The sequence below is a fragment of the Gallus gallus genome, chromosome Z (genome assembly GCF_016699485.2).
Source record: "Gallus gallus isolate bGalGal1 chromosome Z, bGalGal1.mat.broiler.GRCg7b, whole genome shotgun sequence".
NCBI classification, from domain to species: Eukaryota; Metazoa; Chordata; class Aves; order Galliformes; family Phasianidae; genus Gallus; species Gallus gallus.
The window spans coordinates 42,392,503-42,411,245 of NC_052572.1; the positions used below are offsets into that span (position 1 = coordinate 42,392,503).

Genomic DNA, 18,743 nt, shown 5'->3' on the forward strand with positions numbered 1-18,743 from the left:
TCTTTAGTATTGGATTAATAGTGGTCTGTGGAATGAAAATTAATGTATCCAGGATATTTTACATTCCCATATATAAAATAAATAAAGAGCTTCCCTCATCGTGTTGGAAAAACATTTTCCTATAGATTGTGTGCTTGATGTGCACTAGTGAGTTCTGAAAACAAGCTGCATCTTTTTCGTGTGGAAAATGAACTCAAATCCATTTGAATTTTAGTGGTTTGGAGACATTAAACAATATATTATGTGACACTGAAAACCTTCCTTCAGAGGCTTCTGTTCCACAAAATACAGAATGTATACACACAAGGAGGAGCAAACAGCGACACAGCACAGCAGCAACAACATCCACACTGCAGACAGTGGCTAAGAGTGTCTAGACTGTAATAATATGCATTAAGAGCCTTGCTTTATCTACATTTATCTATCAGACAGCTAGATGCAACATACTTACCCGTGATCTTAACCACAGATCTTCACACATTTCATCAAAATCAACTCAATTCTTTCAAACAGTACAAATGTTACAAAAAACTGTCTGAAGATTGTGACTTACTTTCTTCTGAGAATCATGTTACTGATTCAATGAAACTGAGTAAGAATTTGTGATTAGAAGATAGACGACATTTTATTTTAAAATACTATGAAAATGTTTTACATACCAAAGCAATGTGAACAGTGAATTCCACACCAATTCCAACAGAAGCAATCAGGATAACCACAGGCACTGCACTTAGTTTTATTCCAATTAAACCCATCATGCCAAACAGCTCCACAGTCATCAGAGCCAGCACCACCACCTAGATAATTTCAAACAGCTATTAGTAATTTCTCATACTCTATACAAATGAAGAGAAAGATACCTTAGAACAACTTTTTGACTATAAAATGTACCCCTCAAAGCAATCCTATGTGTCATTATGCTCAGACTTGCTGGAGAGCTGGTTTAAATTATACTCCTAAATTATCAGACCAAGCATCAATTTTCTGTTGAATTTTCTGTTACAATTTACCAGTGATTTGAAAACTGTTTTGTTTTTATTTTTTTTTAATGGATAACTACCAAACCATGCATTTTTTTTTTCTCACCCATTTTCATGACAATAATTTTTCAAAAAGTAACTTCCAACTACAGGTATCAGAACACTTTTTTGTAGAACTGTAAATGTGAGCATGACTTTTAGTAGGCTTAAAGTCTATAAGAAAGTGAATGCTATAATCAGTTGATGACTCTCAAGTTACAGAGAGGCTTTGAGCTTTGAAGATACTTGGAGAGACTGACATGAACAAAAAGAATAGTTACATCTGAGGGAAAGTTTTATTCTTCTTTCATCTACCTTGTAAAAAAAAAATTGAGGAAAATGGAGGGAACAAAATTAGTAGAATCAACTTTAAAGTTTCTAAAGCTGAGCAAGAGAAAAGACTGACAAAAAATTGTGGTGGGCTCTGAAAAAAGCCCCTTTTTTTCTAAGGGAAAAAAGTATGCACCACGATGAATGATTCTTTAAGTTAATGAATCAAGAATAATAACATAAATTGCTTGATTAAGTGCTATGAAAAATATTCTAGACTAAACATTTATCTTTTAACATACCTGTCGTATAAACGCACATTACAAAAACCAGTAATCATTTTATGCTTTTCTACTTCAGGCATTTTATAAACCACACAATAGTTTATGGAAGTTAAACATAGGCACCTCATCATTCAATTTAACTTGAATGTATACTGTGAGACTTACGATGCCTTACAAAAAGCATGAACAAGTATTCTCTTCAATTTAGAATTTTGTGACTCTTTCTCATCAATAGTCTAGTTACACTCCCTCCACAGTACGCACTGTACAACCTAACAATTTCAGTTTTCCAGAAAGACTCCATTCAGAAATCAGTAGGAAAATGTACAGGTAAGTTAGTCACAAGCAACTGCCTTGATAACTATCACTGCCTAATAAAAGAAGAGAAGGAATAAATAGGAGTAACTTCAACGTAATTCTCAACTTTCCTCTATGTCTTTACTTCTCATGCTAATATGCATTTGAGCAAGGGTAAAAGTTTATATATCTTAATAAGAAACATTTAAAACTGAAAAAATAAAAAAAAAAGTGGCCAAGGGATTAAGGTTATTAAGGTTTGTACCTTTAGTGTGAACCCTACTCTCTCAAGTTGAATAAATATATAATGAATGATGCAATACACATACTCCAGCAGAGGTCCAGACATAAACAAAACCTTCCCGACTACAGCAAGAGCTATGCTGAAAGGAATTTGACTTCAACAAAGACCCTTATAATAAACTTACAATGATCCCAGCTGTCCAGGGGTTTAGGAGGAAGAGGGCACACACCAGAAACGTGCAAGCCAAAACCACGCTAATGGATAAGAGGAGCCAATGACGAAGCCCAATGTACTGCTCCCAGAATAGAAATGGGTAACCATTTGGGTAGCTAGCGATCCCGAGGCTTGTGTAGTTATTGCAGATAGCTCTCACTTTCTCAATAGCTTCCACAAAGTCAGAAGTCTCACGTAATCCATTGAGGTAGAAAGGAAACTGAGCATATTCTATGGGCTCAGCCGCTGGAACTAAAAAAAGATAGCGATGTTTAAATGTGTGTTTAGGCAGAAGAAGATACACAGAGAGCATGATTAACCAAACATTTTGTTCTCCATAACAAAATGCTTGAAGTTTTTAAATTTAAATTTTATATCTCTTGAGCAACCAAGATTTTAAAACTAAATACACAAGATGACTATACTTCATCATACAGTGCAAGGGAACACACACAGTCTATATTAGGTTCCCAAACAATTTCACAATAATTTAACAGCAACAGATACATTTTGATGTATTTAGTCTTCATCAGTGCGACAGTGCATTTTAACGACTATCTTGCCAAAAGCCCCTATCTGCAGTATAAAATAGAAGATTACATCACGTTAAACATTACATCCACACTTTATGCAAACACAGTTCCTTTGAAATTAGAGGTCATTTCCGTGAGATTAACTGAGGTCTACTGACAAAAAATAGAGGAAAATTATATTCAATGAAGTTGGCTAATTTTTAGATTTCCACTGACTATTTTGAGCCAGATTCAGAGATCAATGTTACTTTTGCAAATGACTGAAAAAAAAATCCTTAATATAAAAGTAATGGCTCAGTAAGGAAGCACATAACCTGTTATCCTTTAATAATTTGACAAACCAAAGCAATCCATACTTCTTCTTGAGCTTAATGCTAAGTCAACTGTAACACAAGAAAAAAAAAAAGCTTCCACAACAAGCATTTTGTTACTGCCGTTGTGTGTTCCAGACCCTGCAGGGTCATTCAGCTTACTTGCTGAACATGATTTGCCCTATTATAATCTCAACTATAAATTTTCATTAAGACAAGACTTGGCTGACTGCCACAAACCTCTAGGGTTCAGATTCACCAAAGCACAGCTAGCTTGCTCAATCACATTTCCAAGTGCATCAGGCCTCCCCCATTTGCCCTCTCCATTTTCCCACTGGCGTGCAACTAGCAATCTTCCCAATAAATTCAAAGCTGAAGCAAAGCAATGGAAACTGACTGCTCAGGAAGACAATGAATAGCAGAGAGTAGGACTGCTCCCCTACCTAAGTAGCTCTTGTACCATATTGGTGCTGAAAGGTTAGACATATGAGCCTACTTGATAAGAATCCCTTAGGTATTTAGAATTGAAGACAAACATGATATAATCTCAGTGTTGACACTTCAGAATGACACGGGCAGCAATTCCAAGCAACTTCCAAGTTCCTCTAACAGACAAAACTATCAGGCAGCACTAAAAAGTAATGCTTATTACCAGTTTCTAAAGCTTCACAGAATCATAGAATGGTTTGGTTTGGAAGGGACCCTTAAGATCAACTGGTTCCAGCTCCCCTGCTATAGGCAGAGACACCCCCCTCTAAACCAGGTTACTCAAATCCCCATCCAGTCTGGCCTTGAACGTCTCCAGGCAGGGGGCATCCACAATCTTGCTGGGCAACTTGCTCCAGTGAAACTTCAACTGCTATAAAATTCATTTTTCAACATGATAAAACACTGCAGTGATACCACATTTGTAATGGTGCATTTATCTTTTGAGGCTACAGAGTAACATAATATATCGTTCTGTTTATGATTCAGAACACTGTATAGTATCAACCAACTACAGTTACTCATCCTTGAAGGAAGGAGTGGGGGCACTCATATAAACTGTAAGACATTAAGTTGAAATGTTACTTACTTCTTAGCCTTGTTTCTGGCATATAGTCTGCTTTGTCATGCACCCATTCTGGGCGGTGAGGCCGGATGTTGGCTTGAGAGGCAGCATAGGCCACAGGGTCATTGCTAACCCAGGCTGTCAGGTAGATGTAGAAAGCATTTGGGTTAATGATTCCATCCGCATCCACCAGACGCTGTTTAGTCAACTGCAAAATAGAAAAATTAGAAGACTTTCAGAATGAGTTTTGGTTTTGGAGCTCTTGCTGTAACATTTTCAGCAAAAACCAAAACAAAACGAACAAAAAACCACTGTTGTTTGACAATGAAATCTAGAAAACTACTGATAATAAAGTGTTTATTTACAAGTTAACACTCATATAGCATTTACTATAACCACTAAACCTGTAGATAGTTCCAGAATAGACTGAAGCAACTAAACCTGAATTCTGACAGCCTGAAGCCACAAATGAAAAACAATCAAGTTGGAGAAACATTTCAAGAAAGGGAAGAAAATCTGGCAAGAATCCCTATACACGTCTGTGTGCAGTTAACCTCCGCTGTTAACACTGAAGGAAATGCCACCCAGTAAATGGAGGAGAGCTATAAAAATAAAACAACATCTGTATAAATTTTGCTAACACTTGCTTCCTATGACCTATGAATTCAGAAAATGTCCAGCATCAAGAAAGTAGATGAGTGCCCTTTGTTACTCAGGTCACCATGAGGAACTGTGGGGTAAACAGCAGTGGATATCCTGTAGCCAAACACTCCACAGCTAGGGCCCTGACAGAGGACCCTGGGTGTGAGAGTATTGTTGGTTTTTTTTTGTTTGCTTGTTTTGTTTATTTAAAATTCTGGCCTGGCTCCAGTTCCAGGTCTTTTTAATGAAATGAAAAACAACAGTGACGGTCATAAAAAAAAAAAAAAAAAAAAAAAAAAGAAAAAAAAGAGAGAGAGAGAGAGCTAGATTCCAAAGACCTGGATTCAATTAATCCACAGGATATGCAACAACTGTATGTCTTCAAGCTGTCTTTGGAACTGCATAGTACAGGGCTCAGCCCCTGTGGGTGCACCACACTTTTCTCCCTCCCAGGCACAGGAAATTGTATCAGCAGCTGTAGTCCAATCACATTTGTTCCACCGTGTACGTGGTACACACTCCTAAACAAAACCTCACAGAAGGTTTTCTCTCTCCCTTTTATTTCCTTAATTCATTGCTAAGGCTTCATTCAGATCTGACAGCATGCTGCACATTGCTATACAGAAGTGTTTTACAAATCATAGTAACTTTAAACAGTGAACTCTAAAATCTTTCACCTTTAATGCCAGCAAAAGAAAGAAAAACAAGCAGATCTGCCGAGAAACTCATTAGAAATATTCCTCTGCCTAAAAGCACATGGAGTCAATAATGATTCAAGGAAAGGAGAAGTTAGATTATAGCAGAATATCTTCTTTTTAAAGAAGAAATTGATTTAAATACAATTTTAGTTAAAGAAGTCAAACCTAGCGTGTAGGTTGACAATGGCTACAGTAGTTGTATGCTATTGTAATCTTATAAAAGATAGTCAGATGTTTTGTTCAGCAGTTTAGCCAACTGTCATTCCTTAATCTACCACAGTATATCTATATATTTATGACAACAGTACAAGAATATGATACTACCATTCATTAGTTATCTTCTTTAAAATTTAGGTTCTTAATGAAGTGATAGTAAATATCAGGTGTAACATCCTAGAAGAAAGCTGAACAAAGTTGATCCTACAACGAAATGTGATTCAAATCAGGAATGATGCTACTTAAGACAATATGACTAACACTGGCTCTGTGCCTCATGTAGGTTCAGACTCCATTACATCCACATATGTAGCTATGCGTCCTCCAAAACAAATTCTGTGAAAACAGAACATGTTTGAGACAGGAGCAGCACGTAACACATCAGTCAGTAATCACCAATGACAGGCATTCCCAGAGTTGATTGTGAAGGCACTGCAACACAGCCCAGACTGCAATTACAAATAGACCTAGCAAAGTCAGCAAGGCCATGCAGTACGGTGTTACTTAGACATTTCAATGCAGAAAGATGGAAAAGAGACTACAATGTGCTTTTTGCATCTCCCCCAACTCCTGATGACTTTGTGCAGTGCTGTATAAACCAGTAAGGACTCTGATACAATACCTGACTGATGTCAATGGGCTTTGCTCGGTTGCCTGTTTGTACCAAGAGTTTATAAGCCAGAACAGCATCATCAGATCCATTTTTATAGTTGCTGTAAGTGATTTTCCCAGTTTCCCAGTCACTGTCAAATGCATCCTGGAGTCCTGAAGAGTTAAGACAGCCAAGGAGAAAATAGGAGAAACATGTAAGAAATCAATATCAGAAACAAATTTCAGTAGGAAGAAAGAAGAATTACTCTTTTCATTGTAAACTTTTACCATCTATACCTTAAACAAGAAGGAAAAAATCCATTTACAACCTCCCATATTTGTACTCCTCATGTGCAGTCATTGTGTGGTAAGGCAAAAGTACTGCTAGTACATTCTGTATTCTGTGCAGAAAAAACGTGGGAGAAGCAAGAAGGTGCAAGGGAGAAGCCTCAAGACCATTCTCATATCATGATGACCAGTAAACCTGAGTTAGCAAATGGCAGATACAATGTGCACTGGAGTTATTACTCATCATTAACCAGTAACCTCATCACAAAGAGGAGATCTGGGATAAGAGTAAGACTCTCAGATCCAACATCCTCAGAGATTTTCCTGAGTCTATATTGCCTCACCACTGCCTGACAGCAATGCTGTATGTGAGACAGCAACCAAGCACTCTGCAAGGAGAAAGATGTTGGGAAGTATTAAAGATGTCTGCAATAAAAAGTATTTAACCTCAATGAACTACAATTCCAGAATCACCACGCTCAAAATCCACTACCACATTTGCATTTATTGCCCCTCAAAACAAAGCTGACTTGGATGGTGCCAAAAAAAGAAGAGGCTGAGTTCAGCCTTAGTTTAACATCATTGCCTGCCCTGTAGTTAAAACCAGAGAGCCACTTAGTCCATTATCTGGGAGAAAAACACCCTCCATGCTTTGCCCCCCCCTCCCCCCCAACCAGAATCCAGGCCAAGTGCATTAAGCCACAGAGGAGGAGGACACACACTACTCTCATTAACCATTCTGGGCTACTGCAGAGCACTGAGGCAACAGCTCGTACGATGTAACCAGAAATTCCACTACAAGAGGAAAAAAAAACCACACTCAAACTTTCAACTTCAAACAGCAACTCAGCTGCTTCTCAAACACAGCGTGAGTGAACACGAATTTGTCAATTTGTTCCATCTGTTCAACTTGTGTAGCTAATACAAGTCGTGGGATCTGCTGCCAGCACATGTAAAGATCACAGCCAACACCTATTCAGTCTCAACTGTTATTTTCCTCTTTGCCACCCTTTAAGGGGGAGGAACACCTCACAGCACAAATTTGGATCATATTTAGAACAGGAAGCTGCAGCCTGGTACAAGGAGGCTCTGTGCGAACAGAGGACAAACCGCACGTCCAGGAAAGGGAAGGAAAAGGCCAGGGGGTGGTGGTGGTGCCACTAGCCCACCTCACAGCTGCACTGCGGAGCTATAATGAAAACCATCATTACAGATCTGATAGGTTAGCTACAGCTGTAAGGAGATAAGAGTGAGGGAAGAGAAAATATGGCCTGACACTGCCTTGGGGCCTAGGTACTCACACCATGGACAAACACTTCCCCCACTCCCTTAGAAAGCTGCCTCCTGTGCTGTCTACAAAATTGCTCCCGCTGGTAAAGCCAGGAAGCTGGGAACAAAGTGATGCAACAGACCTGCCAAAACTGCCACTGTAGCCCCTTGGCACCTGCCCAAGATGAGGATGCTTCCCACCAGACTTCTTAAAATCACCAAAGGAACTTCACAGCCCCCTTAACAGTGCTGCTTGTTGGTGCCCTTTGAGTGGGAAAACACTATTTGAGATTTGCAGAAATACACATTCATCCTTCCTGAACACAGTTCAGTTCTCAGTCTCTCAGGAAGTGGCTAGGTGAGAACATTTCTGCTATCATAATTATCATGTAAGTGATGATTTGGGGAAGTAAGAAAGCCGTGAAACAGCATGAGGGAAAAAAGGAGAGACCACCAAAGAACAGCTTAACTTTTAAGTTACAGTAGAAATTGTTTCCTTTGGTAACAGGAGCACAAAAATTACTATGCTAACCAACACCTGGGGAAGAATTTCCCTCTTAATATATAGCTAGAATTTCCAGACTAATATGTAGCTCCTATCACAAGGCTAAACAGACATATAAAACCAAATATACTCTACATGTAACTTGACCAACCTGTGTTGCAAGGTATGCTAAAAAGGGCATGTGCATTCTCCATTGCAACCACAGGTAGAAGTTCAGCTCTTTCACATCTCCCCCTCTCTGCCCCTTCATTGTTCCAAAAAGTCTGATCAACCCTCAAGCTCCACTCCCTTTTATATCTTTATTTCTCATTAGGCATAATTTCTTTACACTTTGGCTCATCTTATTACTGACCTTGCTGAAACTGGAAGTTTGAGGAAGGAATACCAAGATACCACTCTAAGTTGTGCCTCTTTTCCAGAGAATTTCCAAGTTCGTTTGTTAAAATTTCCTTGAAATGAACAGCAGTGTCACTGCTAGCAACATATACATTTTTATCATAAACTCTTTCCACCAATGATTTAAAAGACTTTTAATCTAGTATAAAGGTAATTGAGATTAACAGAATGTTTCTGCTGATGCCCTTCTGCAGAGAAATTCTTTAAAAACTACGGAATTTTAATGTTACATATGGGACATTTTCCTATCAGCAGTGACTTTTGCTTTCTAGTTCAGAAGGAGGTGAAATCCTCCAGAATGACATGGGATGCTGAAAGGGGGGTGAAGAAATTCCTACTTAACAATGTGAACAGTTGGCACTATGAAATATAAGATTACACTTAGCAAAAACAAGCCTAATTACAACCTGCCAGGGAATTCAAGCTACCTCATTTACATTCAGTCACCTACAAAAATAACATTAACATTTCCCATTTAAATGAATGATAAGTGTTAGCTTTCTTCTTTTGCGTTTTCAGTAGCAGAAAATAAATTAATATGACTGGATACCAGGAAGAAAAGTACAGGGAAAACTGCAAGAGCAAGTGCGTCAGGATGACAGCACTCTGCTGTAGGGAAACTACAAGCATACAGCTAAACCAAGGAGGCTGTCTTCATAAAAAAAAATGCTTTTGTTCATACACCGTTGCTTCCCTTCAGTCTATTTTGTAAACTGCTGAACAAATGCGTAAGTGTCAGAAGGCCATCTTGAACCATTAATCTCCACAGTACTGAATTCCCAGTGAAGACAGTAGGAATTAGACACATAGTTCAGAAGTCATTCCTACTCTGATTATCCCGCTCTCTTCATGATGTAAAAATGCAGGCACAGAACTATTTCCCTTGATCCTGACTAAAACTCCACCTCATTTGTTAATTCTGTTTTCACCCCCCCTTGTCTTTACTCCCTTGGTTTCAAGCCCTAGTTGGCAATGACCATGTACCTTTCTTTTCACTACTGTCTGCACCTTCAGATAATCCCTTAACTGACAACAGTGACAGTTTTTACTATAATAGTTCACTTCCCCCCCTAAGTTAATGCCTTGTATCCTTCTTTACAGCTTTGTAAACACAGTATCTGTCAAGACAGCCCTGTCTTCACAAAGCAGCTAGTTGTTTTATCCTAGTTGTGCCAGTCTGGAGGAAGGTAGAAAGGAGGAGTAAGGACACAGGTCTAAACACTAAGTGGTAATCATAATGATTAATTTGAAACCCGTGCATGATCAAAAAGCAAAACCATGTGCCTTGGCACAACCACTTGAACCATCCCAAATCAGCACCTCACGGGAACGCCCCTGACCACTCCTGTGTAGAATTTTAGCTCCCTGCATCCAGGGTACCAGGATACTCACAGCTCCTCTAAGGGAAGAACAGCAGAAGGGAAGGAAGACAGACATGCAGGCTAAAGTGGGCTAAGAAAGGCAAGAAGAGAACAGTAACACCCTCAAAACCAGTGAAGATGTGGAAAGGTCATACATGAACGTGTACAAGCAGCATAGAGGAGATACGTACGCATTGAGTGGTGAAGAACAGACAAGTCCTTAGCGTGAGGAGGGGATTAGAAAGGCATCCAAAGTGAAAGGTAAGAGGTGGCCTCTGAAGGGAGTAACAGGAAAGAAAGCAATCTCAGAGCAACAGCAAGTGGGTTAGCCTCCAACATTTCATTGTGAGGAGCCAGCAGAGTAGCAGATCCAAGGACATCTTTTCCTAATTTTACCATTGTCAAACTGTGCCCATATTCAGCACTAATATGTGAAGATCTTGAACACAACCTTCTCAGATTTCTATCTCACAGGTTCCAAGGGTGGGACCTGTTTTCCCTATTGTGGTTATTTTTTGGTTGTCCAAAACAAAAGAAATTAAGGAAACAACAGCATTATAAGAGATTGGAAAAGCACATATAAAGATTATTGCTTAGGAAGCTACAGAGTACATTAAGGCTTCAATATGGCAAAACATGTAAGCTATACTGAATTTTCTTCCCATTGAAATTGTCTTCCCTTACTTATGAGAGAAAAAAAAATTAAGTAAAATTTACAATAAGGAGACTGTAATGAATGGATCCAGTACATTTTAAAAATAGAAATAAAACAGTAAAACTGGTAGCTGAGACTCTGTTCTGTTTGATTCTTTCAGTGTATTATATAAGCAATAAACTCGATAATTTTACTATGTATGTCCTTCAGATGCCTCTGCTTTCCCAATACTGCCTAAGACATTTTCAGAGAGAAGAAAATATCCCGAAATGCTGGTAGTTCTGTAAATGTTTTCTGAGAATCATTGGCTGCATCAGTCATCTGTAAATAGTTAAGGATAAAATATACAGTATCACTAAGTCAGTATAATTTATTTTTCTGTTGGCAAAAAGCTTGCTGAAGATTCTTTCAACTAAAATGGCAAAGGTAAGATAGGCATATTTCAAGGAAGAATGCACTTGCTCACAGCAGAGAACAGTTAAATTTGCTGAGATGTAACTGTACCGTTTATTTTAAATACAAAAAAATTATTCATCTCAACATACGTAATTACAGTACCTTTAATATCTTTAATAAGCTGACTTCAGTATAATTATCATCAGAGTATCTGAAAGGCTGTGCCTCTCTCTTCTTCCCCCCTACCCCTTTACATTTCAGCTCAGAAAAAGCAGCACCAGAAAAAGAGTGAAGACATTTGACTAGAAATCTAGAATGTGTGGTGCACTCGTGGTCCAATAAAATGCCTAAAGGACACTGAATTTTATTCATGCCAGCAGTCCCAGCTGAAGCCAACAGGATCACCCATGCTGAAAGTTAAGCCTGTGCCAAAACACATTGCTGAAGTGAGACTTCTCATTTACTGTTCTCAAAACACTCAGCAAACATTTATTTTCCCAAGACACTGGGCCATATTTGGCCACTAATTTTAATCAGAATTCCTCACTAATTGTTTGGAAATGAAGGGCATGACATTGCCTCTCACAGTTATAATCTTTAAAAGCTTCAAAATTGTCTTAAGGAGTAATAAACTTAGCCACAAAGAACAGAACTGTTGAAGAAAAAGGAAAGAAACATTCAAACTCAGATCAGAACCTAGGCATCCCTCTGCTGTAAGCAGTCTATAACTGTGTGGCCATATTGGGAAATAGAAATATTATTACAGTGATTAAGTGCTTGCTACTGCAGAATAAAGATAAGTTTGTGCAATTTTTCTCTTACCTTGCAGCCAGTCTCGAAAGTAATGTAACCACATTTTGGGAAGCTGCCTATCTCCTTCCAACAAAACATATGTCACATTGCTGAAACTTCTGTGAAGTTCGTAAAGTAAGTGCTGGACATTTGGATAGTCTGCTTTCTGTGTCACAATGTACATATTGTAGAATGAGAAGTATTTGAACTGCGCAGCAATAAAGTCATATTCCCGTGTATCCCGTGGTACAATGTCTGTGAGATCTAGTCCATCTCTCACCCGGGTAGTTCCATAGAGGCTGAGCCCAAGTAAGCCCAGGAAAAGAAAAATAACCACAACCTGCAACAACAACAAAAGCAGAAATGCATTTGGTTTTAGGTTTCTTTAGAAACTAACAGTTCACAATGGCATACAACAGAACTAGGCTGAAAATTAATACCAGTCACTACATACACTTAAGCTTATTTTTCTTACCTGTTTGTTCATACATGCATTAGCATACACATAATGCAGGGCTTAAATAATTTGTGTTTTATTGAAAGGTCTCTAAAGCATGGATACAAAATTTATATGGTAAAAAATAGTGGCTTTAGTTACATAGTTCACAAGCTCATGTTACAGTAAGTCAACAACCTCCCTCCCATTAACTTACCTTTGAAGCTATGTGACTATTCTGCTAGTGATATAAAATTTTTGAAGTATGAACATACCTACAAAATTATTAAGAATTCCTACTGCAAAATAATTATGTTTATTCCTTATGTTTATTATCGTCAGGGCAATGTTCCATGCAGACAACGCAGAAGTCTTTTTTCAAACAAACAGAAAATTGTTCTCTGATTACCTTAGCTTTTGGTTTTAGGAGGAACGGAGCATAATGTTTTTCTGCAAAAGTTGAGAGTGTCCACTTCGTACAGGGTGGCTCAAGGCAATGCACACTGGAGTCTGAGAACTGGGAAAGCAAATCCCTTGTTGAGCTTGCGCTTTCTGGGCTTTGGCAGCTAAGACTATCTTGAGTCACTGTCACAGGCTGTACTGATATTTCTGATCGTGGCTCTGCAGTGGTGTAGTACGCTTGTGTATGAGGATCATATTCAGTGCGCAACTGCACTGTAGACTGCATTGTAATCTGAGTTTCATGTGCAAAACTGTGACTGCTGTACGGGGGTGGAGAACTGTAACAAATATTGTCATTTTCTGCATACGCTTGAGGCTCGATCTGAATCACTCTGGTGACACATGGACTGTAAGAGAAGAGAAAAACACTGCTTACATTCTCATTTTCATCAGACTAAGCAGGATAATCTGCTTCTGTCTGAAACCATTTCTACTGCTTTCAGAGGACTTATGTTAATTATCATGCTTCGACATGAATCTTCTTCTCCAACTCTAAATGCAGATGCTTCTTAGACATGGTTCTAATTGTAAATATGCACAGATTTCTTATTCTGAACAAAGCAGAAACCACCATTTGTCTGAAGACACTGAGATACACTCATATAACTCATTAATTATACACGCTAATCAGGTCAATAGCCAGGTTTGCGTATGCATACAATATGCATGTGAGTTTGCATTCGTGTGCCCACGCTGAGAATTAGGCTATTTAAATGAAAACATAAACACATAAAATACTGAGTTCTTCAGTTTAGAAGAACTGAAGTAACTGTTAAATAATATTTGAGCCTTCTGCATAAGATCTCAGACTTCTGGGAGGCAGCTTGAAACCACATGCCACACAGACACTGAATATTTTAAAAATGAAGTAAACATATGCAAACATGCATAGGCATTGCCCAGGTAGGATGGGCTAAATGAAGACAGAACATTTCAGAAGTATTTTTTTTTGAAGCATTCTCTTTATTTTAGTCTAAGCAAGAAGGTAATATATACCTGGTTTGTGGTGGTGTTTTTTTTTTTTTTTTTTTTATTGACAGAGATACATCTCTTCCTGTAATTAAGAAATGACAAACTGATGACAGAAAATGGTGTGAGATATTTTTCATCAAATGAATATAACCTACCTTAAAAAAGAGGAATTCAGAATGTTGCTTACCTAAACAAAACAAGCTGTTATTAACTGAATTTCCTCATATATAAATAGGCTCAAATTCTGGTAAGTGTTTGGTGCAACTACTGGTGGTAGTATCAAACATGGGCAGTCTGATTGCCTCCTACTTTTGAGAATTAGGTCTCCAAAACTAAAGCACATTAAGTCATCCAGTGAAAATACAACTTAATCAGAAACAGAAAGCAAGAGTCCTGTCATGTGATCAACTCCTTGTTCTAGCCACTCACTGAAACAAATTTTGGAAAGTGCTTTCTCTCTTTGGTATCAAAATCAAAAGGTCAAATACAGAGGGAGACAGATCACAGTAGCAAACACAGTTTAGTCACTAGCAATATGATCAAGACAGTAAAATACTGACCTTGCTGCAATGAACACCCACTCCTGACAAGGAACAGTAGCACTCATGACCACAAAAGAACACACCTCATCAATCAATGTCACACACTCTCACCTTGTAAAACAGCAGAATATATCCAGTCTCCTGTCTTCTCGACGATAAAGGTCCATGCTCAGTATAGCAGGAAAAATTAGCAGAACCATTGCAAAGTTGAATACTACCACAACTGCTGCCTAGAGATCAATCATAAAAAAAGCAGTATTGATGCTTAGCTTCACGCAGGTGATCATTTTTACACAGCATTAAACCTCCTTTCAGTTCTCATTTACACACTCATTTATCATACCTACCTGTTAGATGCTTTCAAGCCTCTCCCTGAGGGAACTGGAAGGTATATTTTTACTTTTCAGTTTCATTATGGTAGTCCTGTTGTAGTTAATTAGTTTCTTTTAACATTAAACTTCGTATGTTTTAATGTGACTGTGCCTGGAGATGTAGTGGCACCATGATTTTTGAAGTGGAAAAAAACCCAAGTTAATAAATCATCCATTTGCATGAGATCCTGCTCCATTCAGAGTCTCCCATTATAAAAAAAGATGGAAGCATAAGCAAACCTGGAAGAAGGCCTGAAGTTCTCACATTTAAGGGTTGTGAAGGTATTTAAACATTAAAGCACATTTTAAAATCAATAATGAAGTAAAGGTTTAATCAAATTCTAATGAAGCCACTAATTATGCCCTCAAAAGAGCCTAGAAGTCCAGTCAGAAAGAGTAACATTTTGGGATCATCTTGTAGTATTTTTTAAGAAGCTGTAAAACTAATCCAACAACACATAGTAAGTCTATGTATTTGTGTTTATCAGAACTTGATTAATGATCCAGTCTATCAAAACAAGTCTTAAACTGGAACAATAATGTATCTTAAATTGGAAGAATATGTGGTTTAATTTGTAAAGTGAACACTAATTGAGGGGGAAAAAAATCCCTTCACACACACTTTTAAACCATACTTCAAATCCATTCCCATACAGAGATTCTCAGGGAATCTCCATAAACATATGTAGTACAGCATTTATTATCATTATTAATAGCATTTACTTGTAATGTAGAATTACTAAGGGCTCTAGCTGTCAAAAAGGGAAACCTGAGCACAGGTAAGACTGAAAGTTAACAAGTACTGTAGCAAGAGATATACTGAAAAAAAAAAAAAAACAATGGTTGAGTCATCAATAAGTGAAAAAACCCAACTGAGATCCTCGTATTTTAAACCTTCTGTTTTATTAAACAAGCAACAGGCAGTCTATTGCATAATAACAAAATTATACAAATTAATAAAATAAAAAAAAGAAAATCAAGTGGTGCACTTGATATAAACATGCCGTCATTCTTCCAAAATAAACAAGTAGTTGCTTTTGATCTTGAAAAATCAGCCCTCAAAATCGGTAGCTGAAAAGATGTTCATGTTTTAAAAATTCCTGACTTATCATGGTACTAAATCTTTTTCTTACCTTTCAAAATCAAAGTATTAATCTACTAAATGATTTTTAGAGTTCTGAAGCTGTTCAGTTTGATTAAAAAACTAAATATTTTTTCCGTGTTTCTAAGAACATGGTAACTTATGCAAATACTGTCTTATTAATTCAATCATAAATACAGTGAACACAAAACTAGCGCTTACTGGTGTTTCTCTTTTGCAGTCTTCAGACTGGTTAAAAATTTTGGTCCTGCTAATTATTTGTAGACTTAACTACTGCAACAATGTTTATCTAGTACTTAAAACCTAGTTATCATTTAACCGTATGTGAGAGAAAAGATTCAGTAACTGTTTCATGATTTATACATAGCCACACAGAAAGGTACATAAGGTCACAGCTAAGACTTTCAGATAAGATGATTTCCTTTTGATCCTCTCCAGAATAATCTGAATCTGTCACAAAAACAAACTGCTGTTGTTGCAAGTAAGGTGTTTGCTGGACCTGCTTATTACAACCACTCCCCTTATTGCTACTTAACCACTGAAAATTGTATCACCCATTTGACATGAATAATCAGTTGTATCTAACAAAGTTATTTTGTCAAGGATGAGATAAGTTTTACTGAAAATGTTACAATGTGAAGTTTTGCTGAAAATAATCCCACCTGACATCTGATAATAATTCTTACTTCTCCCTGAATGGTTGAAAAACTAACAAATTCCTCTACTCCTGCTCTGTGAAATTCTGCATAGAGTTCATACCTTTTCGGTTCCCTCTTTAGACACCCAAATCCTTGAAACTCAAACACTGCTACCCAGTGAACAAATATTTGAGTGTATGGCAGAAATAGAACTAGTTAGCTAAATTCACGTGTGATTCTTAATAAAGAATCAAAACTAATGCAACTACAAATAGTATATCTGCTTATAAGCATGGCACTCCTCCTACAATCAAATAGATTTCCCAATGTATCCTATCATTATTGAAGTACTACTTCCACAGGTTACATGTTTTTAAACAACCACCTCCATTCTAATTTGCTCAACACATTTCCAACATGTTGCAGGCTTTCTCTCCCTCACCTACCTCACCAGCATTTCAAGGTTGCAAAAGCATTCAGTTTTCAAAATTAGACAAGCAAAACATTGCTCTTTTATCAGTTCTGTCTGTTGCCTTGTCAAAAGTCTCCCTGTGACCTGACAAGGTTCAGCATGTCTCCCAGTTCCTGCTGCACATTCCCAGCTCCAGTAGCATATGGAAATACGTGACACAAGAGAGGAGATCAAGTCAGATTAGCAGAGAAGGAAGAACTAGTGAAGGTGACTAAGTCTCTGATATGACACATCAGCCACTACCTCCCCTCCCAGTATTAGTTAAGACATTTGATGGCTTGGAATGGAAACGTACAAAAATGTGACCATGGCCATGCCCTATCTGTAACGACCACATTCACTGGAAAAGCGCCAACAAATCTGTGGTAGCACAGCTTCCAGAGTGGAGGCAATCTGCTAGCAGCACTCAAGCTGAAAGCACATTTAGTATTTTAGCATCTGCTCTTATCCCTTCAGAAAAGAGTGATCAAATGAAAGAGCCTTAGACTCTCTTCTTGAGAAATCAATAAAATTAAGATTAGTATTAGAGAAATTAAAGGAAATGAGATCAGAAGGAAGTAAAATAAATATTGCATCAAACAAAAAATGTTCATCATTTTCTGAGAAATTTGCTCCAATTTTGCATCTTTTCTATAATGTACAGCCTAAAAATATTGCTGCTGCAACTGTTAAATGAAACAGAAGAATGGCAGTCTGTGTTGGAGGCAGCAAGGGAGAGGGAGCCAAGCTGGTAGGCTGGGGCCCTGCTTAAGGTATGTGCTGCTATTTGCCATTCCTGGCAGCCCACCCAAGGAGAATGTGTGTGCTGTATAGCTAGAGGTGATGAGCAGACGAGGAGGTCTGTCAAGGAAACTTCCACTCCACCACTGCCTATCTGCAACTCCCCCCTGACAGCACACAGACTCACATCTCCCCCTTCCTCGTCCCCTTAGGCTTTAATTTTGCTTGTTAAACTCTCTTGTCAGGAGCAGGGAAAGCTAAAAGATGCAGGTAAAAGGAGGGGGACAAACCACTTCAGCGGAGTAAGATAACTGAATGAGTTTAAAAACTTTCATTCTTTCTGTCCACAAAACCCACCACCACCACCTGGTAATGCACTTTTATGTTTAGGAAAAATACAACTTGTCATTCTTACTGTGAGGGAAAAAGTTACTGCTAAGACTTGTTGGGCAAAGTTCCACCTCTACTCATTACTGAATCTACACCATTCCTCAACTGCTGGGGAGGAAGTTTCCACTATAAGCAAGAAAAGTTAGGTGAATTTTTATGAAGCACTGCATTCTCTTTTTTGGTTCAGAATTTATTCCATAAAGGTGTCTGAACACTTTGTCAGAGGAAAGAATTCAGCCCAATGGTAGTTATATTCTGCCATACCTCCCTCATTTACACTCAAAATAAAGAACAATATTTACAACATTCCTACTGTGAACTTCAAACATTCTCAGTAGAGTTCTCTGATATCCCATCTATCCCATCCACCCCCAATCTTAAGAGATGAAATATCTGAAAATTCAGAACCTACTCCCTAAAAGTTCTGAGCATTTTCTTATAGGTAATTCTTGGGACTGAATTATTTGAGAAACCATCAGCTTCTTGAAGCCTAAAACTGTTTCAGTAAGGAGCTAATTAGATCAACACATGAAAAAAACGCAAACAGTCAAAAAACTAACACAGTCTCTAGCGACATAACAGAACTAATTTTTAAAATCTCACTTTC

General features: G+C 38.0%; 1 protein-coding gene across 5 annotated transcripts in view; it reads right to left on the reverse strand.

Annotated features, from left to right (window-relative positions):
- PTCH1 (patched 1) overlaps nt 1-18,743 on the reverse strand; it is a 65,746-nt gene that overhangs the window by 12,295 nt on the left and 34,708 nt on the right. For all 5 annotated transcript variants that reach the window (NM_204960.3, XM_040655421.2, XM_040655422.2 and 2 more), the window contains 7 exons: nt 14,555-14,673; nt 12,877-13,276; nt 12,062-12,371; nt 6,401-6,543; nt 4,247-4,430; nt 2,299-2,579; nt 660-797 (listed from right to left, as the gene is read on the reverse strand). In NM_204960.3, the coding sequence (NP_990291.3) occupies nt 660-797; nt 2,299-2,579; nt 4,247-4,430; nt 6,401-6,543; nt 12,062-12,371; nt 12,877-13,276; nt 14,555-14,673 (1,575 nt within the window). The remainder of the gene's footprint in view (nt 1-659; nt 798-2,298; nt 2,580-4,246; nt 4,431-6,400; nt 6,544-12,061; nt 12,372-12,876; nt 13,277-14,554; nt 14,674-18,743) is intronic.